Here is a 24,371-nt window from a genome sequence, read left to right on the forward strand (position 1 = left end):
GCTCACCCCACACTTGCTAGCTGCTCACCTGCAGTCAGGATCGCACCTGCTCATCCTGTCCCAGTTTCTCCCAGAGCGGGATCCCCCAGGCTGAGGGTTTCTCATAGCGCTTGCCATAACCTCGCCTACTGTGTCGCCAGCCAGTATCGTGAGCCGTCCTCTGTCACCAGGCTTCTAACCACAGCCAGGAACCAGGGTTTCTTTTCATTGAAACATGAGCCAGGCAAAGATCAGCTCCTGCAAACCAAACGCAGATGAAGCTTGGGCAGAAAGAGCCCAACACTGGTTTCTACCTCCTGGTCTCCCCCATTTAGCTCATAGATTGTATTTATCAGTAAACATGGGTTAGGCATCTACTGTGTGTCAGGTGCGTGTAGTTGGTGCCATTTTCTTCACTGACACTGGCGTGTACACAGCTGCACATGCTGCGGCTGCCCTTATCAAAACAATACCTCAGCACATTCATACCCAGGGCTCTAGCATTAAGCACTCACTTGTCTGCATCTCTCTCTTCTTGCAAAGCATTTGTTAAGCAACCAGCAAGTTACAAAGTAAAGGGCTTCCCTGAATGCAGACTGTTGTAACTCGCTTCCAAGGGCTGATTTAAAAAAAACTGCAATGACTGTTTAAATATTAAAAATCAATTAAAAATCACATTGTCACTAACCCCTTTCAGAACACTCCCACTTGCTTCAAACACACTCACCCCATCATCCTTCCTGTTTTCTGAGCAGTTCCGGAATTCCTTCTCCATGAGTGTCTTCCGTTACACTGTCCTGGCATGTAGGTGTCCTGAATCACATCAGAATGTTTACCTTCCTGGTCATTTTGACTTTAGCGAAAAGCCGGAAATCACATGGTGCCAGATCCAGTGAGCAAGGCGGGTAAAGATGCTCACTGTGCAGTGTTTTCCTGAGTCTGCCTTTCGGCTGGATGATACTTAGCCACTGTATTTCTGACCAAACATCATAAAGTTATTCATGAATAAGGACTTCCAGAACTCCATAAGGAAGTGACAAGAAAAATGGAACAGTGTGTTCAAAGCCAGGGAGAGTATTGGAGGGGGTGGCAAAGTGTCTTTTACTATAATAATTTTTTGCACATTTTAAACACTCACTGTATGTTTTGATCACTCCTTGTTATGGCTTTCTAATCCCTTAAATACATGACATTGTTCTCTTTGATAAGTGAGACAGCCTGAGACAATATAGGAAATATTTAGAACAACTTTTTAAAAAATTGTGCACTGCAAACATGTACTAATGAAAACAATTTGGTAAACATTTCTAAAGCTGTAAGATGCTCAGTGAGATCTTTTTAAGCTGTCTTCATACTTGCAGCATTTTTCTCACATTTATATTCCTCTGAGTGCTTCAGTTGTGAATTCTTTTAGGAAAGTCCTTACAGGATTTATAAATTGAGTTCTTACAGGGTTTCCACTATCTGGATGCTGTGTGGGTCACCTAGACTCTGTCTCAGCTTCCTTATATGTTAAAGGAGATAAAGAATTTTAACTATGATGTTAGGTAAGGTGCTATGTAAGATGCTGCCAGGTTCCTGGCAACTTACTTGGCATCCTTCAGCCTACCTGCTCCCATAGAGGCCACGCCCCTTTGCCTTCCCTTCTAACTCGGTCAAGGGCATCTTCCGCGCTACCGTGCTTTCTAACAGTCAATTCATATTCCTAGTTTCTCATTCTCTGAATCAACAGGATGAAGCACGAGAAAAGGAAGAAAAGGTCTAAGTGAGAATAACATTGCTTTCCTTGCTGGAAAATCAAACTCTGTCTGTATCTACCAGACAGAGAACACATAGCACCGTAGGTTTAAGGCTTAAATAAATAAACAAACAAGATTCTATTACCTTGCTCCTTTTGTCTTCTTTTTGAGCAAATAGCATTCTGTGATGTCCCATCTGTTTTTGTCACCTTCTACATTTAATGCTTGGTAGGTGCTCTCCCTGCAGTGGTTAAAACTGACACACAGCACAAAGGCAGTGGTTCTGCACCCATCAACCCAAAATTCTGTGCACATGAGAAGTGCTTTCTCCCTTGCCAACCCAGAGCTATGCTGCGGTCTTCATTAGGCTGCCCATGCGCTTAGGAGAGCACCACACCTTCCCAGCATGCAGATGCGCTATGCCTGCCCTTCCCGTGAGGCTTACACTGTGTGCGTGCCTCGGCTGCTGACCAAGTGCCTGTTTTTTTCACTAGGAAAAGAAACCAAAGGAAATTTCGGTCGAACGGTCGCTACTGGTGGATTTTTCATTCCAGCCACGAAATTGCACTCGACCAGCACTGGCAGCTCATGTGACCTCAGCAAGCAGGAGAGCGAATGGGGCCCGGAGGGAATGCCTGCAGGGGCCGAGGGGGGCTTTGACACGAGGGGTGACCGAAGCCAACTCCAGGGTGCTCAGATCCGGGCCCCACCTGAGCAGCTGAAGGTGTTCCGACCTATCGAGGACCCTGAAATCGAACAAACAGGCCCAAAGATGCTGGGGATGTTCTACACCTCCAACGAGAGCCCCAGTAAGTCCGTCTTCGGCAGCAGCCTCTTCCAGACGGAGCCCTCGCCTCATCACCAGCGCAAGGCACTCAATATCTCCGAGCCCTTTGCGGTGTCCGTGCCACTCCGAGTGTCCGCAGTCATCAGCACTAACAGCACCCCGTGCCGAACACCCCCCAAGGAGCTACAGTCCCTCTCCAGCCTAGAAGAGTCTTCTTTCCAGGGCTCAGAGAGTGGCAGCTGGCCCGAGGAGGAGAAGCCACAGGGAACTGAGACTTCTACAGGTAAAGTAAGGAAATGAGGTCTTTTTCTACAGCAGGAGATAAAAACCAGACTTGAACTTGCTGATAAGTAGAGTTTGCAAGGCCGTGTAGTGAAGTGGTTAGACTTGTGGGCTCTACAGCCAGACTGAGTACAAACTCAAGCTCTGCCCTTTAGCAAGTTAACATAACCACCCTGTGCCTCAGTTTCTTAACCTGTAAAATGGAACCTTTTCCATAAATTTGCTGATTATTAAGTTAGTTAATACATATAAAGCTCTCACAATGATACATGATATACAGTAAATGCTTAACAAATGTTATCTTATTTGCTCGTAAAAGGCAAAAAGAAAAGACTGCAAGTTGGAATGTAGAGCGACAGAGCTGGAACTAAAGGTTTAGCTCTTCCAGACTGACTTATTCTTCATCCATCCATCCCGCATTTCTAGCTCATAGCTGCAGAAGAGCATGGCAGCAATCCTAGGACTGCCACAGAGCGGCCGTCTTCTGCTTCCTGTATCATGCAGGAAAGACTCTGATTGGCTATGCTTGAGTCACATGTCCAACTTTGGCCCAACCCCTGTTGCCAGGCAGTTGAGGGGTAAGACGCCCCAGGCTTGAGTGTCTGGGCTGTGTCTGGAATAATGAAGGGCTCTTTGATCACTGCTCTTACCTGAGCATCAAAAATGAAAATAGGCAGAACCCCAGTGGAAAGGATGGCTGACAGTCAAATAAACACATGTCTTGCGGTGATCCATGAGGTTCTTGAAGTTCTTGAGGTGAAAGACCAGAAAAAGATGAGAAAATAAAGAAGAGACAGAACTGGGGTCAAGTGGAGCCCTCACTCTCCTGATGGGAGAGAAGCAACTGTTCAAGGCTGTAGCAGGTTTATTTATACGCTCAGGAGGAGGATGTCAATTTCAACCCCTCTGCCTAGCAACTTGTTTGCCTGGCTGGCCTGGGCCCCATGCCCTCTTGGAGCTGGGACAGCTTGTTTACATGGCTTGTTTTGGGCTCTTGTGTTTTCTGGGCTGGTCTGGCTTTAGCCCCACACCTGATCAATCTCCAGCTTCAATGGCTTCTACAGTGTCTTATTGTGAATATTTCTGTTTTTACTGGTATTAGCTAGTTTTCTTTGGACTTAAGTGCCTTTGTTACTTTGCTGTCAGACGTACACTAAGGCTTCTATGGGTATTACCCCTGATCTTCTCACAACAGTCCCATGAAGTGTTACTATCACCATTTACTTAGAATTGTGATTTGCCTAAAAAAGTCATAGAAAGGAAGTGATAAAAACAAGAATGCTAAGGCACATTTTTAAAAAACAAATCTACACTTACATGCACTCTGTCACACTGCCTGATGCGCTTACTACAGGTTGTAGAGTTAGAAAGATAGTTGGTACTCCGTCCCTTTTTCCCCTGGACCTCGGGGAACTGGGACTGCATGGATGTTCAGCACAGGATCAGACCGTGGAAATCACAAAGAGCCTCCTTCTGCTCTTTGGACTGAGGGAGGACTTAGGTATCTAGAGTATACTGAAAGGAGTATTCAGAAAAGACTGAAGGAGAGGCAGTCCTCCCAGGAGACTTTCAGAAAAGTTTACAACAGGTGACATTCAGGCTGCATATGCCTAGAGGGGCAGGGCTTTTCTATGCAGAGATGATGAGAAATGGCCCTTGGAGCCAACAGGCAGATGAACATTACAGAAATATACAGAGTTTTCACATCAGCTGAGCCACATCGGATCCCTTGAGCAGTGTGACAGTGGGTGACAACTGTCATTTCAGAGCCTTTTTCCCATCTGCAGAGGAGGAGAGGCTCCTATCCTAAAGCCCAGGGCAAGGTCTGAAGGAGAGAATGTCCATAAAATACCTGTCTGTGGTCTGGCTCACTGCAGATGCTCTGTGAATATTAACTGTCTCCTCCTCACCTTTGCCTTCATGATGGGGCCACCAGTGAGCTAAAACTCTGAGACATCAAGTGATGTCCTGTCTGGAAAATGGTCCTTGAGATGGTATGGGCAGAGCAGGACAAGGAACAGAGTCTTTGAAGGAAACTGGGCTTCTGAAGGCTTGGTTAGACTCTCCAAAACAGAAGGTGTTGAGCCCCAAAGAGTTTTGGAGACAGTCTCCCTTCTCTCTTTCTCCTTGAAGGAATATCAAATCTACATTAAATTTAGTCTGGAGAAGACACTAACGGGGACTCCTCCCTGCCTTCCTGCCTGTGGAGGCAGTAGGGTGGTAGGGGTGTACAGGCAGCCACACAGGTCTGGGCAGGAGGCTGAAGGGAGACCCTCTTGGTAGATGCCAAGACAACACGCCCTTGGCCTTCCCTCCGATGAGGTTAGGCCAACTTAGATTTCTTCTTCCCTCCATCAGCTTTCCAAATAGAGATCTTCATCTTCATTAATCAAATGTTTTTCTTCTTTATGGTGTAGCAGTGGGTAACAGAAAGAAGAAATGAAGACAATTTTCTAGATTATCCCATTACAATTGTTGCTATGAACAAAGGCATTTTCTTACTTTTGGGCCAAAATAAGTGAAATTTCAATGTGACCTGAAGGTTAGAAGTGATAAGTTTTGCAGTTTAACTGAGGTGTGGATGATCAGATTATTCATTGTTTCAAATTAAAGGTTTAATCAGTTTCATTCTAGTAACTGATCATCTTATTTTTAGCTGATTCAAAGCTATGCTCTGCTAACCTCTTCTGGGAGATAAAAGCATCACAAACTCCTTTTGCAAGGGATGGGAGAGATATGGGCTGTTTTAAAAGCTACAAGGACTCTGCCCCCTCTCCTAGAAATGCTCATTCTTGGAACATCAGAGTAACCACACAGCTTTAAGGGAACTTCACAAATGAAAATCTATAATTGCACTAGTAAATACTGGGAGTTGTTTCATTCTTCCACTGAAACAAACAAAACAAGTGCTTGTTTTCTGTATTGTTTCTGAGTGTATTGTTTTCTGAGCCGTGTTTCATGAATGGTCAGTGCAGTTCAGAAGCAGAACATAACTCATGACGGGGTGCTTTGAGCAATTTATTTCACTGCAGTGCTCTCCTTTGCCTTCCGCTTATTTTGATCCACCTTTTCCCATGGTGATTACATGGTGACTGATGCCTGTTTAGGTATTTCATAAATATTTGGCTATCCTGGTGTACGCCTACACATACCATCACATGTACCCAACACAGTCCTTGTCTGCATTGGTCCCCCTGGACTCCATACCCCAACATCCAAATTCCCAGCCAGTGGACAAGAGGAGGAAGCCACACAGCCTCCACTCAGAGATGTAACCCTGAAGCTGCATGCATCACTTCTGCACCACCGCATCAGCAACACTTGTCTTACACAGATGTACGCTCCTTCCAAAGGGGCTGAAAAAGTTGTCCCTAGCTGGACGGCCACATGCTCACCTAAACCTGGGCAGTGAGATAGGTTCCAGTTCTACCCAAAGAAGAGATTGGATCCTAAGGGACAGTGTGTGTCTACCTGCTCACTCCTCACTCGCCTCATGCTGGGAACCCTTTCGTGGGAACTTGGAATTACCCACCATAACTCTCAGTCAAGGGAAATTTGCTGGAGTACTAGGTCCTTAACGCCACGTGTATCCCCAAAGAATGGGTTCCACTCCTACCACAGGGAAGACCAGAGCAAAGGGGCGCAAGACCTCACAGAGCAAAGGAGCAGACACACAGCCTGACCAGAGAGAAGAGGGCCTTGCATGCCCTGATGGAAGCTGGCAGCCAGGGTGAGACCAGCGAGCCCACCCTTAGGGCAGGCCATCTTCCTCCCAATGAGCAGAAGACCTGAACACTACCGGAGTGCTACAAAATGAGTTACTGGCAAGAAGTAGACCTAAGCAGAAAGCTCAAAATGTCTTTTAAAAATTACTGGCCCATTTGACCCTTCACCCAGAAGTCTCACTTCCAAGAACTTACCCTAAATAAATAGCTGCACAACCCCAGAATGATATACACACAAGATAGTGTTGCTCGTGACAGTAGCAAAAGGCCAGAAAAAGCCCCAAAAGCCGTGGTGGGCAGTGCCTGCCGGCCTGCCTTCCCACGGCTGTGCTGCTTGCAGGGGCCAGGTCACTGCTCACAAAGGAAGAACGAAGGTGTTTTCCCTCAGGTGTCTACTGTGCATTGCTAGTTTTCTGTGTGAGGACTTACCTTGAAGGCAGAAGTTACTTAGCCAGCCCTTGCTTGGGTTTCCTCAGAGTACAGAAAATCAAGTGGTCACTCTCAACCAACATGAGCTAGGAATCAGTGGATAGATGACCCCGTCTCAGGTTCTTCAGGGGGGTGGCTGTGGGACATGGCCACACAGGGTTACCAGAGAGTCACAGAGGCTTGCAGTGGTCAGCAGCTCAGTGTACTTTGCATGACTTCCATTACACCTCTGTCTCCACTCCTCACTCCTCCCGCGAGGCACCTCCTTCCAAAGAAGCTGCCTGCTGCCCCAATCTTGTCTCAGGGTCTGCTTTGGGGGGCGCCTCACTCTAAAGAATAACCAGTCTCCCTTTAGACTAATACGCACGGCCTTCAATATACATTCACTGAAAAAATGCAAACTGAAGAGTGGCATGTATTATGCTATATTTTCTGTAGTAAAGTAGGAAATACAACATTACAAATGCCTGTAAATATGCAAAAATAAATGCACTTAAAAAACTAATGAAAGTGATCATGAAGTGAAGATAGTGAGAATGTGGAACAGGATAGAAGCAACAAGAATGAAAGAAAACTTAAAGAATGCCTTTTTATGTAGTTTTAACTTTTGAACTCTAAATGTTTTACACATTTGGAGATTAAATTAGCCAGGCTTGGTGGCACAAACCTGTAATCCCAGCTACTCAGGAGACTGAGGCAGGAGGATCACAGGCTCAAAGCCGTCATGGGCAAGACCCTGTGTTGATATAAAAAATAAGGATGTAGCTTAGTGAGCAGGGTGCTTGTCTAACACACACACAGCCCTGGGTTCACTCCTCATAACCACACAAAAAGGGTTTTTTGGAAAATAGACCTACTGAGTAATGAGTTTTTAAAAATGGTATTAGGGGGCTGGGGATTTAGCTCAGCGGCATAAGTGCCTGCCTTGCAAGCAGACAGTCATGAGTTTGATCCCTGGTACCGATAAAAAGGAAAAAGACAAAAATAAATAAATAAAAATAAAAATGGTATTACAGTTAAGTCCAAAGCATTGTTCATTCACACATCAAGATGCTGTCACTAGGGCTGACTGAGCTGCAGCAGGCGGGCATCGTGGTGAACACCCAGAAGCTAAGTTGCCAGATTAATAATGGCAGAAGGCGAGTTTGTTCTTAGCCCGCTGACTTTTCTGAGCTTGCAGAGTATGTCAAACTCTGAGCTGTGTGCTTCACATTTGTTGTCTACTTCATCCTCGTCTGGCCCTGCGTCTGTCTTAATGTGATAAGATTCATTGAGAAACTAGAATTTGAAAGGAAGCTTACTTAATGCTCTTTTAAATAATGGCATTTGTTGAGGACCTGTTATGGGCTAAGTATTGCCTGGACATTTTCTTAGTCTTTACTCTGCAGCCTTTTCTTGTACAAGGCAGAAGTGGATGGATCTGAAGTCTGCCTCCTTCCTCCTGTGTCAGTAGGTGTTTAAGACTGTGGTCACTTCCGCTGTGTCTGAATTGACTGTTGATGACCCTGAGAAGCTGTCAACCATACGATCTCTCTGTAGCTTGGCACAAATAGCAGATTTTTGTGGTCTTGGGCACCAAGCTTGACTTCTCAGGGACAGGGTATTTATTTGTGCAGTGAAAGGCTGGGCAGAGGCAGCATTTCCTAATTTTGACACTATTGACATTTTGGGTTGGATAATTTTTGCTGGCAGTGGGAGTAGGGCGGTCGTTGGAGGATATTTATTTAGCAGCATCCTTGGCTTCTAAATTATAGATGTCATTAGTGGTCCTCACCTTGTAACAACCAAAAATAGCTCCAGACACTGCCATTGTTCCCTGGAGAGGGAGAGAAGAGTAAAATGGCTGTGGGTTGAGAATTGTTGGACTAGATGATCTTTCAGCTCACTCCTTCTTTGATAGTCTGGGACTCCACGACCTAAGACCAAGACATTGTGGGGAGAAGAGGGTGAAGACCATGAGAGGCAGTGAGCTGGGAGATGCCTCGTCCTTGTGAGGCAAGGCCAAGAGACAGGGTGGGGACTGCAATGGGAACAACCTGTTTGAAAGTGAAGTCCTTTAACTTGAACTGACCACCACCATCTCCCTTGCAGCCCCTGTTGCTAAGAATGCCATTCCCGAGGATGCCTCACTCCAACCTGATGGCCAGGCGCTGGCAAGATGCAGCCAAAGTCTTTCCCTGGAGCCGGCTGCCCAACTGGAGGAGAAGAAAACCTCAGAACCTGCCATGGCTTCTCTACATTCAGGAGAATCAGAAAAGAGACCAAAACAGGAGAAGGTGGAGGAGAAGAGCCAAGAGGCCAGTCCAGTGGGAGCCGCTGCTCCCCTGCAGAGCTCCGGGGCTGAAGCTGAAGCTGGATTTTTCCATGAGATGGTAAGGCAGACTCTGTGCTCCATCGAGTGTAGCATTCTTTTGCCTGGGAGATCTGGGTCCAATTTAAACTAGATTTAAAAGAAGTGGTTTCTGCCAAAAGAAACCACTTCTTTAAGACCTAAAATTTCCTTTTTTTGCTTGGGTTTTCAGGAGCCCAGTGATAGAAAGGAACCATTAAGCTCAGACCCCTTAGGACAGATTCAACTGTTTTGGTATTCAATGCCAGTAGCCGCACAAAACTTGTGAAATAGCCTGGGCCTAACATGACCATCATGACATCTTGCCCTCTTCTTCCAGACATCCTGGATGGCTGGTTGTTTAGGCTTCTTTCTAAAGTCTGGGAGATTTCCAGAGTTCACTCCTTCCTCCTGTGGCTCCTGGTGATTTTAAAAGACCATGCCAGAGCTGGTGGAACCTTGTCTTCTTTAGAGCTAGAATTCTCCAAAAAGGATTTTATGAGCGGTTTTTACATAAGAAGGTGTGGGGAGGTTTCCTGGGGACACCTAGGGAGGAGTCCTCTACTTGGAAGGTGGTTCCATAAGCAAGAGTATGCCAAAGGGGAAAGGGAAGCTCATCGCTTTAAAACTTGCTTGAAGCACATGTATTATAGAAGCACTTGCTGGGAATTAGGGCAGAGCTGGGGCCCCCTGGTGGCTGAGAGGACTGAAGTTGAGTTCCTGTAAGACGTGGTTGCATTTGTAAAAAAGAAGGACGCAGAGATTTTTGTGGGAACTGCATTTATGGAGAAGACCAATGTATGAGTGGTATTGTTCTGAGAAACAGATGTACTTAGTGCTGGAAGAACCAGGCTGGGCTCAGAGGACAAGTAAAGGCATCCATTCCTTCATTTAAAACATGTGTTAAGTCAGTGTGGTGGCATATGCCTCTAGTCCCAGCTCTTAGGAGGCTGGAATAGGAGGATTGCGAGTTCACGGCCACCCTGGGCTACATAGCAAGACCCTGCCTCAACAAACAACAACAACAACAAAATGGATCAAATACCCACTTTGTGCCACTCTGTTGAGCACTAGATCAGTGTAGTGGACAAAATTGTCACCATCCCTAGTTCCTTAGGGTTGACAGCCTCGTTGGGAAAGGTCATTGAGGAAGTACTCTCCATGGTGAAATGGAAATACGGAACGTGGTGAGCATACATGACAGGAAGACCTCGCGTAATCAGAGGGAGGAAGAGTGTCACAAGGGCCGGGATTAAGCTTGAGTGACAATTTGATTGTAAAGCATACTACTAAGTATGTCTAGGTGGCCCCAGGGGGCGACCTTAGGAACTCCATCTGGTCCCTAGCCTCTTTCTTCTGTCTCTGGCTCTTTCTTTTCTCTTTGCTTCCTGGCCGGCAAGAGGTAAGCAGCTGCTCTTCCACCATCAATTCCCACGTAGTGCCAGCCAACTGTTACCCGAAACCTTTAAACTGGCAGCAAAATTAAATTTCCTCTATTTTGTGCATGTCAGGTATTTAGTTCCAGTAACAAAAAATGATTAAATAAGTGGACTCCTCTGAAGAATGGATACTTAGGTTGATAACTTGCTGGAAAAAAGGAGGGATTGGGGTGTATTTCCAGGCAGAAAGAACAAGATGTGCCATGAGTCTGAGGCAAGAAAGAGCCTGAAATATTCATGGATGGGAACGGAGCCAGGAGACCCACTGGAAGAAGTGTGGCTCCAGTAGAAGCAGAAGTCACATTGGGCAGGACTGCATGGGAGGGGCTGGGGTTCCAACAAAGGTGGTGGAAAAGCCTATGACAGAGTCAGAATTTTGTCCTTAAAGGGCCCCCGTATTCTGTGAGGGAAAATAGCTCGAAGAAAGGAGAGAGAGAGAGAGAGAGAGAGAGAGAGAGAGAGAGAGAGAGAGAGCGAGCCAGTTAGAGGCTGCCATGTGGCAAACCGAGTGAGAGAAGGTAGGTGGTAGCCTAGACTAGGGCGAGGGCCATGGAGGTGGAAGTGGGGTTCAAGACCTGGTTAAGGAGATAAAATGAAGGGGACTTTGTGAAGGATAGGATGTGGAGTAAGGATGAAGGGACAAAGACAGAATTCTAAATCTTTGGGCTGAGAGTTTAGCTCGGTGGCGTAAGCGCCTGCCTGGCAAGGGCAAGGTCATGAGTTCAATCCCCAGTACCAAAAAAGAAAATCTAGATCTTTGATCTAGCCAAATTTCTATTGTGATCCATATACGGAGCTGTTAGACTGCAGAATGGAGGGGAGTTTGGAGGTCATTAATGCATTTAAATTCATTGATTTCTCAGTAAGGGATAATTAATGTAGATGCTAAAGAAAAGAGATGAGAAAAAAATCTTGCCTAGTCTAGCAGGCAAAATAGAACTGTACACAAGTAATGTAGTACAGCAGAATCAGACCATGTTTGAGTAATCTAGGATATTTGTCTGAAACAAGTAACTTTAGTAAACATACACCCATTTCAGACTCTTTATTGAACAGCTAGTCACGGTCTGCCAGACACTATTTGGCCTCGAGGGATTAAAGGGGAATCACAGGAAACCTTGATCTCTAGGAGCCCCTGCTCCATTGGGAGTAAGGTAAACTTGAGAGTAACTGGCGTGCGAAGCAGCGTGTGATTAGAGGCAGGACAGAAATGAGGAGAGAGATCGGACTTCTCAGAGGGAGATGCTCCCCTGAGCTGCCTCCTTCATGAGGCAGAATTAGGCCTGCCACAAAGTGTGAAAGAAAGCAAAATTTGATTTCCTGGCCTGAGCCAGGCCTCTCTTCCTCCTTTTCCTCCCTGTAACTTTAGCCTTTGTGGAGGGAAATGGAGTTGCTGAGGACGACAAGAGAGACAGAGACAGCAAACAAGCTGATGCAGGAGACACTTCCACAGCCACAGAAGGAACTCCCCACAAAGCCCAGTCAGATAAACAGTGGGTATCCCTGGGTGGTAGGAATACAGGAGTTTTATATTTGCTTTTATTCTGTGTTTAAGAACTCCCCATGTATGATAGATTTTCATCACTGTGACCAAAAACAAGAGCAAAGATTTATTTCGACTCACAGATTCAGAGGCTTTAGTCCAACGTCACATGGCTTTGCTGCCTCTTGGCCTGGGGTAAGGCAGAAGCATCGTGGTAGAAGAGTAGGGTGGAGGGGAGCTGCTCACCTCACGACAGCCGGAGAACAGAGAATGAGGGCCCGAGCCAGAGAGGAGAGGACCAAGCACAAGACACAGTCCACAAGGTCATACTCCTATGACATCCATCCTCCCTTCAGCAAGGCCCCTGCCCTGTCTTCATGGCCTCCTACTGAAAGCCATCAGCTATAAACCCACCAGTAGATTAACCTACACAGGGCGTGGAACCCTCAGAGTCCAGTCACTCCCCCAAGCCCATCCCGGGAGCACATGAGCTTTTAGGGGACACCTTATATCCCACCGTGACACATACAGAATATACATTTCTTTATTTACTTGGGAAGCAAGAGTTAGGGTGAGAGTTAACATTTTTGTTCCACTAGAACTTCACTCTTGTGAGCTTTCTCGTAAACCTGGGGTTAAATAAAATCACGCTTTTTGTTTCCCCAACAAGGCAACATTGCACAGAGAGTAAATGTTTGTGTTCTGATGTAGACAAGGCTGGATTTCAATCCTGGTTTCCTGCTGTATGATTCAGTTAAATCGTTATCTAATCGGTAAAACAGTAATAGTGTTTATCTCCTAGGGTGTTGCAAAAATCAAAACTAGACAAAGAATTGGATATTCACAAGTGTCAGTGACAGTGCCTCATTTCTTAGTGGCCCCTTCACTCTACCTGGCAACAGAGCAAATGTTGGTGTCTAGAATCTTGGTTCTAAGGTAATCAGTTTCATGCTGTTTTTCAGGATGACGACGATCTGACCAACCCCCTTTTCTGGCCCGAGATTCAACAGGAACTGAAAATCATCGAATCTGAAGAGGAGCTCTCCCTGTCACAACCCCCTGCTCAGCAGATCAGCCCAGTTCAGGCAGTTCTTGAGCCAAGCCCAGTGGCCTTTTCTTCCCCAGAGGCTCCTGGGACCTTGTCTTGTGGCTCTACCCCCAGTCCAGTCTCTGCCCCTCTGGTGGCATGGACTAGGGATGACACACAGGGAGTGACCACAGCAGCCAGCAAGGAGAAACTGGAGCCAACCAGCAGTCTCCATAAATACAAGCATGAACAGGGCCTGTACCCAGACCACACTGGTCCGGCTCATTTGGATGTAGTTCCCCTTGAGGTGTCTCCAGAGGCTAAAACAGATGTTGCTGGCCTAGGGAATCTCTCTCCCCTGCTCCCGCCTGCTTCTCCCCCTCCGACCTCTTTGGAGGAGGCGCCTCGAATCCTGCAGTCAAGGGGTAGCCCTGAGAGAGAAGATCCGTGCATGAATTTGAGCATCAGTCTCTATGTAGAGCAACTGAAGTGCACAGACAGCCCTGGGATCTCCAGCACCTTTCAGGGAGATGAGGCAGCTCAGAAGCACAGGGAAGAGAGAGATTCAAAGAGTGCTGCTCCGGAGGCCAAAGGCCCTGGCGTCTCAGGCCCAAAGGAGGGTGAGATTTCCCCAGCGGGAGAGGGAGACGGAGCCCATTCAGTACAGGAGCCTTCAGACTGTGATGAAGATGACACTGTGACCGACGCTGTTCAGCACGGCCTGGAGATGGTGGAGCCCTGGGAGGAGCCCCAGTGGGTAACCAGTCCTCTTCACTCTCCCACCCTGAAGGAAGTGCAGGAGTCCCGGGTGCAGAACCCCCAGAGCCACAGGCTGGAGCGGAGGCTGACCCCCAGGCCCGGCCTTCACCAGAGCCACTCTCTGGACAGCAAAAGCTCTATTTCCACTTGCCAGTGGCCTCTCCACACTCCCTCCTCTAGTAGCTGTGCCAGTCTTGAAACAAAGAAGAATCTGGACTCTCTGCAGCCTCTGGTGGCCAGGAAAGAGACAGCTGGATGGGATGAGAAAGCCCCAAAGCCCTTCAGAGAGTTCTCGCAAGGGGCAGAGGCTCTTCCCAGCCAGAAAGGACCAACTGATGTGCAAGCCAACCCAGTAGAAACTAGCCCAGTCAGCCTGGCAGAGAGAAGGGGGCTGGGGCCACAGCTGGAGTACAGCAGCTCAGACATCAAGCAAAGCAACGTTCCCGAGCTAGACAGCAGCAGGGAGAGTTCCCCTACTGTTCAGGGCAGCCCCCCACCAGCAGCGCTTCCCCCTGAGTTACAGCAGAAGAGCACTGAGTGTGGGCCCTCAAAAGGGAAAAACAGGCCTTCTTCTCTCAACCTGGACTCTGCTGTTCCCATCGCTGATCTCTTCCGGCTTGGGAATGGGACCTCATTTAGCTCACCTGGAATGCAGCTCTTGGAGCCGGAAGACCCCAAGCTCACCTGGATGACCTCGTCCCACTGTAAAGCAGACCCCTGGGGGGTTTGCTCCCAGGACTCCCAGGACCTGGACGTTATTGCTCATGCTGCGACTGGCCGCCGCCGTAACTCGGCTCCTGTGAGTGTGTCAGCAGTGAGAACCTCCTTTATGATCAAAATGTGTCAGGCCAAGGCAGTCCCAGTCATCACACCCAAGATTCAATACACGCAGATCCCCCAGCCCCTACCCTCTCAGAGCTCAGAGGAGAGAGGGGCTCAGCCTCTGGAGGGGAGCCAGGAACCCCCCAGCTTGGCTAGTGGAGCGTCTCAGAAACCTGCCAAAGATGAATGTCCCTCTCCCCTAGAAAGCCCCAGGGAAGGGAAACCAAAGCAAGACTCAGGAGTCATGAGGTCCTCTCAGTTGGACCTCACTGCCCCCTGCATGTGTGAGGGACCCATCCTTCCTCCAGAACCAGGCTCACCTGACCTGGCTTCCACCCAGGATGTGACAGTGCATTGCGGAAAGTGCACATCAGAGACAGAGCCATCAGGGGATAACCTGCTTTCTTCAAAAGCGGAGCGGCCATCTGGAGGTTCTAAGCCTTTCCCCAGGGCGAGGCCAGGAAGACCTCAGAGCCTCATCTTGTTCAGTCCTCCTTTCCCCATCATGGACCACCTGCCCCCTTCATCCACAGTGACAGATTCCAAGGTCCTGCTGTCCCCCATCAGAAGTCCCACTCAGACAGTTTCCCCTGGCCTTCTCTGTGGAGAGCTGGCAGAAAACACATGGGTCACACCAGAAGGGGTTACACTTAGGAATAAAATGACCATCCCTAAGAATGGCCAAAGACTAGAGACCTCAACCAGCTGTTTTTACCAGCCTCAACGAAGATCCGTGATTCTCGATGGAAGAAGCGGAAGGCAAATAGAATGACAGCAGTCCCCTGCTGGTGTCTGCAAAGCCGCCGTGATTTACCTGGACCTCCTCGCAGGCCCAGCTTGTCACTTGCCAGGCATGAGTTGTCTAAATGTGGGCTTATTTTGGCCTCTGGTTTCTTTTTATTCGACCTTTGGACCATTCATTCATATTGCATCTGCTAGAGGAGTAGTCAAGCAAAGACCAAAACATGACATTTAGAGAAGTCTAAGCAAATGGGAAAGGTTAGGGCAGGGAGGGGAACAGAGTGTGTGTCTCAAGTGAGCTGTTTCCCCCGTTACCATCCTGTTGCTGTTGGGAGCTGGCAATGATAGTGTCCTTTGAAGGAAAGCTGTGTCAGAAAAAGCTGTGATTAGGATTTGAAAGCCTCCTGTTTTCTTCGTGCTTTGTAACACTGTAAAGCATGTGTCCTTTAAATCGACTTTTAATAAGCTATGTACTACCTAAAATAGAAGCAGATTCGAAAATGCAAGTGGATGTGCACTTAGGTATCCCATGAGGCGAGCTCACCTGTGTTCTACCCTGGGGTCTCTGCAGGCTTGCCCAGCATGACCCTAGACAGCAGCATAGAAAGTCAGAGTCCACTCGAGCAAGCCCTGACACCGGCACGATCCGTGAAGACTTGCTCACTCTGACTGTCACTCACTTGAGACTCCACCTGCCACTGCACTGAACTGAGATTTATAAATCTTGGATCTGAGCAGAGAGGGGTGGAAGCTGAGGATTACTTTAGTGCAGTTTTGGGAGTAGCAAGGAGGAGGTTTCTTCTTAACAAGATCAGAGCCCAGGAACGGTGTCCTCAGAGAAAACCTTCACACAAGGGCATGAGTACACTGCATACTTACTATGTTCAAATTAGGGGGTATTAGCAGAAAACACCTCTAGTTCAGCTTCATTCCTCTTCCACCTTAGCTGCAGCTGCACAGGAAGAGCCAGGGAGCCCAGCAGAGTAAGGATCACCACCCTCCCAGGGAGCCGCCCTCCTTGGAGACAGTGCATTTCATCTTAGCCAGTGGGGTCCTTCCTTTCTCCAGAGCAAATTTAAGGCTCCGCTGTCCCTTCTGCAATTCCCCTCATCTACCACCCACCCCGGGTGCTCACATGCACTCCTCTTCTCTGTCAGCATACAAGCAGAAGCAATAAACCAGTCTCATTTCTTTCAGTCATTTACAACTTGCTGTTTTCTCTCCTCATTAGTTAGACAGAAGACTAACATACCTGCTGGCAGATTTTTGGTGCTGTCCCCAAAAAAGGCTTCACAGGGCAACTCATCTCAGGTCCAAGCCCACCAAACTCTGTTTGCAAGTTCAGTCATTGACTCTAGGAGTCAGCAGTACCACAGCAGGGCAGACCTCAAAACCAGGGCCGTGCTGGGTTGGGCAGGGGCTGAGCCGAAGTCGTCTCCTCTAGTCAGAGGCTGGAAGCTGATGCTCTCTGTAGATCTCTTTCTCTGTCCTCTCACCTTTCTTCCCCACCCACTTCTCTGTCCCTCCGCCTCTGATCTTCTGTCTGATGATAAAAAGCCTTACAGTCTTGAGATCTTTTCCTCTACTTATGAAGCCTGCAGCTGTGGCAGGGGTAGTTGGCAGCCAGCCTGGGAAATCTGCCGTGGAGAGCAGTTAAGAGGTGCCTGATGAGTACTGTGGCTTTCTCACTGGGCGAATGACAGCCCAGTGACAACAGCCACAGGCGACCAGCCCATGAGATGAACCCTAATATGAAACATTTTCCTTAGGCAAACCACGTGAAGAAATGAACAGTGAGAGATGAGAAAGGCCACGGTCAGAGATTTCAAAAACACATTCCTGCCCCACCAGCAATGTAGCAGAGAGGTTTTATGTCAATCTTTGTGCGCTGGTGGCATATATGCTTAGATAATCAGGAGCATGTTCCAGTTATAATGTGAGATATGGAAAGAACTGCACTTTGTCAACCATCAAGACTCTGAGCCAAGATATGGAATATTTTTTAAAAACTACTCTATGAATATTTTACATTTTTGTTTGTAATACTTATAGGATATATTTTTATCTGGGAATAGACTGAGAAGCCACCTTAAACATACTTAACGTGTGAGGAGGTGGCATGGCTTATAATCCCAGCACTCAGGAGGCTGAGGCAGGAGAATTGCCATAAGTTTAAGACCAGCCTGAACTACATAGGGAGAGGAGACTGTCTCAAAAACAACAAAACCACACTAGCAAACGACTTCGGTTCTAATGGTTGAGGTGCCTGTGTAGATTTGTAGGATGGGTCTGGAGACCCATACCTTCCATTTATGGCCTCCCCTTCGGTGGGTGCACAGGTCTGTGATACTGTCATGTGGCCCAGGGACAGCTGTCTGGAGATAGTCCTTGTTCCAGGCTTTCCAAGCCCTCAACTCTAGAAGCACTGGGAAGCCAACTCACCTTGCTGTCTTGCTGCTGAGTGTGGCCCTTTCCTTTGACAACGTCACAGCCTGGTCAACTGTCAACTGTCACACACATGTTCACAAACTTCCTGGGGGCTGGGCTAGCCTGGTGCTGATGAAATTCCATTCCATTCCATGGCAAAGGAAACTTGTTTTTCTCCTAATTCGTCCTTCCATACCTTGGGATTAGCTGTTTGGCCACGCACTTGGGACTCTGGACAGTGAGGCCCCTGAGAAGGGGCGGATGGGAACCAGAGTGCTTGCTTCCTGGTAGGGCCACTGGCTGCAGGAGGACCTGCCTGACACTATGAGGACTGCAGAATCAAGCTTTCCCACCACGGGGCCTCAGAATGGGGGCCACTATCATGAAATGTCAAAGTAAAATGTATACATAGGCTAATGTTGTCTTTCAGTTTTTACAGTTGCTTAAGAAGATACTAACATATATTTATTGGTAAAATGGCCCAGGCCAACTTTTTTCTTCTTATGAAAATGGATGAATAGAGGTTATTTGGAGTTTTTTCTCTGCTTCACTTGTGAGCCTAATTTTAGCCCTAAAATTTGAAATATTGGCCAAGTCAAAATTCTGGAGTTTAGGGACATTAAAAACGTAAAAATCACGCTGGGCTTGGTGGCTCACACCTGTAATTCCAGCACTTGGGAGGCTGAGGCAGGAGGATTATTATAAGTTCGAGACCAACCTGGGTTACAAAGTGTGCTTAAGGCCAGCCTGAACTGCACAATGAGACCCTGTCTCAAAAAAAAAAAAAAAAAAAAAAAAAAAAAAAATCATTCTCAAGGATTTATCAAAGTTTAGTAACAAAGTTTAGTTACCTTAGTACTCGTAAATTTTTGAACAGTCTAATGAAAAAAGGAACGGGATAAGAACAAGTGAGACAGTCCATAAACAACTGGGAGCAAGGCTGAGAACGATTAATTTCCAAATGAAGGAAAACGGAGAAAAAATGTAGTAACTAGCATCTTTTTGTTGTGCCTAAATTGCCCAAACTGGGCTTCAATTTACAATCCTCCTGCCTCAGCTTCCCAGGCATTGGGATTACATATACTACCTTGCTAGCCCCTGGCACCTTTCAAAACAATTGTTAACACTATTCAAGTGACCTGCTGTTCTTAAATAATCAAATCAATCACAATTGCAAATCCAACTGACATACCAATGAGACATTTGGGTGTTGAAAAGTTTGTTTTGATTTTAAAAATTATGAGTGGTGAGCAACTGAGCATAAGTAGTTCCAGGTTTTGTGCAGACCTGATTGGTTTGTTAAGTGTTGGGTCTCTGCAAATGAACCATGTGGGATCAGCCGTCCACACTGGAATTGAGAGGGATTTGAGAGACTTTCGTCATTACAGTGTGAGTTAATTTGCCAACCAATGAAATCATAGCCTGAACTGTTCACACAGCGTTTAGCACACGATGGCAGCTGATTCCAACTGGGAAAGGGAACTCATTTGTCTGCCAGGCATCATGTTCCTGTCTCAAGGGTTCCTGATAACAGAAGAGTCCTTGGTCTGGGACTGGAATGGCAGGTCACAGTAGGTCCAGTTCCCACCAGCATGGATTGGGCCCACATTCCATCACTGCCTGTCTTGTCTGATCACAGCATGAGCCTTGGCGCTGAAGTGCTGCTAGGAATATGACTTTAGATACTTCTAGTAGAAAGGTTCTTCAGCAACATTCTTCCTAGCAAAATAAGGCCAGAAGAGGCAATCATCTTTCCAGGGAGGGAAGATGCTAGATGGGTAACTGACTGTCTAGGTGGATCATATAAAACCGGGGCCACAGACAGACTGACACACAATAGTTTGTGCAGCGACCTGAGGAACATGGGCAATGCAGGGAACTACTCCGATGGTGAAGGGCAGCGGAGTTAACTGTAAAAAGCCCTGGAGTCCATGGCTCTGTGTTTTACTGGATGCATTGCAAAGCTCTGCATTAACTTAACCCTTTTGTTTTCTGGCTTATCATTCTGCAAAGTAAAGCACTTTTTTCAAAAGAGTCTTATTAGAAAGCCACATGATTGTAGCTGTTTTTTAAGCTCTACAAATGTTTCCAAAGATATAATCAAAATGTTTTTCTACTCATTAAAAAGTATAAATATTAAACCTATCTATAGAAACATTTATGTGTAATTAAAAGATTATGCTTTATAAATGTACTCTAATAAATGATATGAAATATAATGCTTATGGTGTATGTAAGTGCTACAGGATAAGGGGCCACCAAAATCAATACTCAGAAAAGTAAATTATGTACCTGACTCATTTTACTTTGTTCTGATTGATGTCATTTTTGGTTACTTCATGTCTGATCTCCTTGCAAAAGTTCTGGTGATTGCTTCAGTAAATTTTCTTCTTGTTATTTTACATCTTACTAATTGTGAAATATTGACACCCTCTCCATCTTATTGTCACAACCACAATCGTGTCATCCAAGACACCCTGCATACATTGGTGACACTGTAATGGAAAATGGAAGAAAAAAGCCACTGCTTCCCAAAACTCCACAATTTAAGGAGCCACTGAGTCCACCACGCTGATGGCACTCAGTTTGCCTAGTAATGAAGTTGGCAGAGGACTGTTCCTTTGTTTGAGCGATTATGTTAACGACGCTGGGGACGCATACATTTGTCATCCTGACATTTGTTATTAAAAAAATAACAAAGGTGGCATTTAGGGCTCAGGGTGGATAATCATACAACCTGGTTTCTAAACCAAAAATTGTTGCCATTTCCTGGATTTCAGGCTCATGTCAGCATTTGGGAGTCAGAGGCAGGAGGATCACCACAAGTTGGAGGCCAGCCTGGGTGACATAGAGTTCAAGCCAGCCTGAACTACACAGTGAGACCCTGTATCTAGAAAAAAGAAAAACTTGCGAATGCCTTTCTTTTCCTGCATAAAAAGGCTGCATTCTCCCACAAAACTCACTTTTACAAAGATCTGGAAGATAGTCTCGCGTTTTCTCATATTGGCATCTGCTCATTACTTTTTCCTATTTCATCAAAAAAATCTGATACTAAAATGTATGGGTCCAGTCTTTACTGATAAAGATAACTGATCTGATAAAGTATCCAGGGGTCACAGCTTAAGAACTTACGGCCTTCAAGATAATAAAAATCCAAACTGTAGCGAGCTGTGACACTGCATGTCACACCGCATGCTAGTTATTTGAGAGGCTAAGGCAAAAGAATCACTAATTTGAGGCTATCCTGAGAAATTTAGTGAGACTGTGTCTCAAAATAAGGGCAGGGGATGTGTTTCAGGGATAGAGTAATACCTTCCTAGCATACACAAGGACCTAAATTTGACTCCGTATTAAGAAAAAAAAATCCAGAGTGGTTAATGTGCAATTGAAGTTCTGTAATCCACTCCTCCGGCATTGTGAACCTAGTGTAAGTCCGTATCTTAGATCCACTTCATGGATCCTCATCTCTATGGTAAACTAATGTTTCTCATCTGCGGTCTTGAAACCCTCCTGACAAGGCAGTAATGACCACTCCCTTCCCTGTGTCACCACTGTACCTCCACACATTCCCGTTACTGAACACTGTATGACAACTACTTACTTGTCCACCTTCTGCTAATGAACTCTGAACATCACTACCTCCGACATCTAGCAGCATTCCCCACGTGAAAACCCAGTCTGCGGAAATGGGGGAGGCAGCAGTGGTGGGAGTGATGAGGGAGGGAGGGAAAAGGGTTTAAGAGTGTAAACACACTATCAAAGAGACTGAGGCACATTTTCATGTTCTTTCTTGACAGATGCCCACCTTGGGCCTCCAAGACAACTGGTCAACCATCTTCTTTGCTTTTCTGATGTCCCAAGTTCACTCAGCTAATCATTTGCTGTACCTTCCTTTTCATACATTTTTAAAACTTTGCAATAGAAATTCAAAAGGGGATCACACATTCTTTAATGGGGGGGGTAGGAGCACACTGAACTAAAAGAGCTTTTAATCCTCTTATGCTTCTGTATACAGAGGTGCAAGCAGGGGAAACTGCAATTCAAGTAGCCAAACTAGTTTTTATTTCTTTTTTTTTTGTCTTTTTCCTTTTTTATCGGTACTGGGGATCGAACTCACAACTGCCTGCTTGCAAGGCAGATGCTTATGCCACTGAGCTAAATCCCCAGCCCTAGTTTTTATTTCTTACAATCATTTATTCAGCCAGCCTGGCATCTGGTCCTCCTGTTTATTCCTTTAGGATCCAGCCAAGCCAGGTCAAGCAAGAAGGGGGACTCATGTTAGTTATTAAGATTATTTTTCTAATTGGTTATCTGGGCTACTTTTCTACACTATAGCCAGGCTAGGCCATCTGTGATGACATCTCTGGACCCATGGCACCCATTCTGCTCTCAGCTGTCAAGTACTTTCATCAAATTACTCACTGGCAGAAAAGCCTATTTCCAGGAAAGAATAATGAAACAATAGCTTCCCTGCCTTTCTTCTCCTACCTCAAGAAACACAATGAGCTGACCCATCTTAAATGGCAACCTCCCGAATACTCTGGATTTTTTGCCGTTATTCCAATATATCAACTTGTTTCTACCACACAGCTCTTACAAAGGTAACAGGGGAGTTCTCACCACGCTATCTAGCTACATCTGGGTTTGCTCGAAAACCGTCTTCACAAAGATGCCTCTAACAGTGATGTTTCTACTACTCTCCTCCTGGCCCTGATTCCTCCTTACTGTATTTATCACCATTAACAGAAAACAGGGTATGTAAACTGACTGCATGACTAGCACCACCTGTCCCTACATCACAAGCTTGGAGAGGGGTGCAGGGCAATATACACTTGTTGAATGGCTAAACAGACTCACTGTCAAACCATTTAAGCTTTTTTTTTTTTTTTTTGTACTGTGGATCGAACACATGACCTTGTACTTGCCAGGCAGGTACTTGTGCTGCTGAGCTATATATCCCTGGCCCTCAAATCATTTAATTTTTTAAAAAAGTATACTCACCAAAATATTAAGGAAGCCATGTTTAGTTGAAACCAAGTGGTCACCTTCAATGTGTGTGTGTGTGTGTGTGTGTGTGTATATATATATATATATATTACTGCTTGGAATTTTTTTCCTCTGCTAAAAATCTTTTGGGAACGCTTCTGTAAGAATTCAGAGCCAGGGGCTGGGGATTTAGCTCAGCGGCATAAGCGCCTGCCTTGCAAGCAGGCAGTCGTGAGTTCGATCCCTGGTACCGGTAAAAACGAAAAAGACAAAAAAAAAAAAAAAAAAAATCAAAGAATTCAGAGCCAGAGGGCTGGGGATTTAGCTCAGTGCCTCAAGCACTTGCCTGATAAGCACAAGGTCGAGAGTTTGATCCAAGAATTCAAAGCCCGCTGATGACCTACTTACTTCGTAAGTCATATTCTGCATCATCAAAGCTTCATATATAAAAAGCCATACCCAGTCCAAAATCAAGACAATCTGCTTTAGGTTCTTCAAGGGCTCAGAAGTTTAGATGACTAGTGGTAATGTACTAAATGCATCACTTCCTAAGAACATGGAAAGTAATGATCTAAAGCATTAACACTGACAAACATGAAGACAGACTATGAAATTTATTTTCTGCAGTCCTAGAAACTGAACTCAGGGCCTTGTGCACATGAGGTAAGTGCCCTACCACACAGCTACAGACTATGTACTTGGCCTTCTAGTATGAAATTTAAAACATACTTTGCATATAGATACAATTCTTAGAAGACAGCTGGGCATAGTGGCACGCATCTGTAACCTCAGCATGCTGGAGAAGGAGGCAGAATGACTGCCATGAATTTGACACACAGCCTGAGCTACACAGCAAGTTCAAGGTCTGATACAGTGAGACTCTGTCTCAAGAAAACAAAAAAATTTCTGAAGACAAAGCAGTAACTTCTTGTATTTCATTCCTTCTATCTCCAAACATAATGCCACTGTATATGAGTTGCTGCCAAACTGCATCAAGATTATTTAGCTTCAGTCTGGGCCCATTCTTTCAATTATGTGGTGTTTTCAATCTATCCATATTCTGTAGCCCACAATTTTTAGACTCATCTTCTCTCATAGATCTGGTCACACATGATTTCCTTCATGAGTTTCATCAACACAAGCACTTTAAGACTTCCGGCTCCTGGAAAGTATTATTTAATGAGAAAATCATTGGAAGCAGAAGTGAAAGAACACAAAAAGTTAACAACAAATCCTGTGCCTCAAGAGAAAAGCTTTCTCAAAATTATCTTTGAACGTCACAGGATAGACTAGACCAGCTGAGATCCCATTTCAGAAAACCTACCACCTAGAAGCAAAAGAGAGAGCCCTAGGCTTTTAGCCCACTCTTTTCTATAGTTACTCTGACTCTATTAGCCAGCTGAAAGAGATGGGAGGC

At 46.0% G+C, this 24,371-nt stretch overlaps 2 protein-coding genes across 5 annotated transcripts in view; one reads left to right on the forward strand and one right to left on the reverse strand.

Annotated features, from left to right (window-relative positions):
• Window positions 1-20,273, forward strand: part of Arhgap31 (Rho GTPase activating protein 31) — a 115,335-nt gene extending 95,062 nt beyond the window's left edge. For both annotated transcript variants that reach the window (XM_003469216.5, XM_063225019.1), the window contains 3 exons: window positions 2,213-2,788; window positions 9,033-9,313; window positions 13,155-20,273. In XM_003469216.5, the coding sequence (XP_003469264.1) occupies window positions 2,213-2,788; window positions 9,033-9,313; window positions 13,155-15,572 (3,275 nt within the window). In that variant the 3' untranslated portion in view covers window positions 15,573-20,273. The remainder of the gene's footprint in view (window positions 1-2,212; window positions 2,789-9,032; window positions 9,314-13,154) is intronic.
• Tmem39a (transmembrane protein 39A) overlaps window positions 1-24,371 on the reverse strand; it is a 52,784-nt gene that overhangs the window by 2,885 nt on the left and 25,528 nt on the right. Inside the window, exons 9-10 of one of the 3 annotated variants that reach the window (XR_010039444.1) lie at window positions 707-24,116; window positions 29-237 (exon numbers count right to left, since the gene is read on the reverse strand). The gene's annotated coding sequence lies outside the window, so the exon portion shown is untranslated. Of the gene's footprint in view, window positions 1-28; window positions 24,117-24,371 lie in introns of all 3 variants that reach the window. The other 2 variants (XR_010039445.1, XR_010039443.1) reach the window with 2 other exon arrangements.

The sequence above is a fragment of the Cavia porcellus genome, unplaced genomic scaffold (genome assembly GCF_034190915.1).
Source record: "Cavia porcellus strain 051 isolate PalLab524CR breed Dunkin Hartley unplaced genomic scaffold, mCavPor4.1 scaffold_15, whole genome shotgun sequence".
Classification (NCBI taxonomy): Eukaryota; Metazoa; Chordata; class Mammalia; order Rodentia; family Caviidae; genus Cavia; species Cavia porcellus.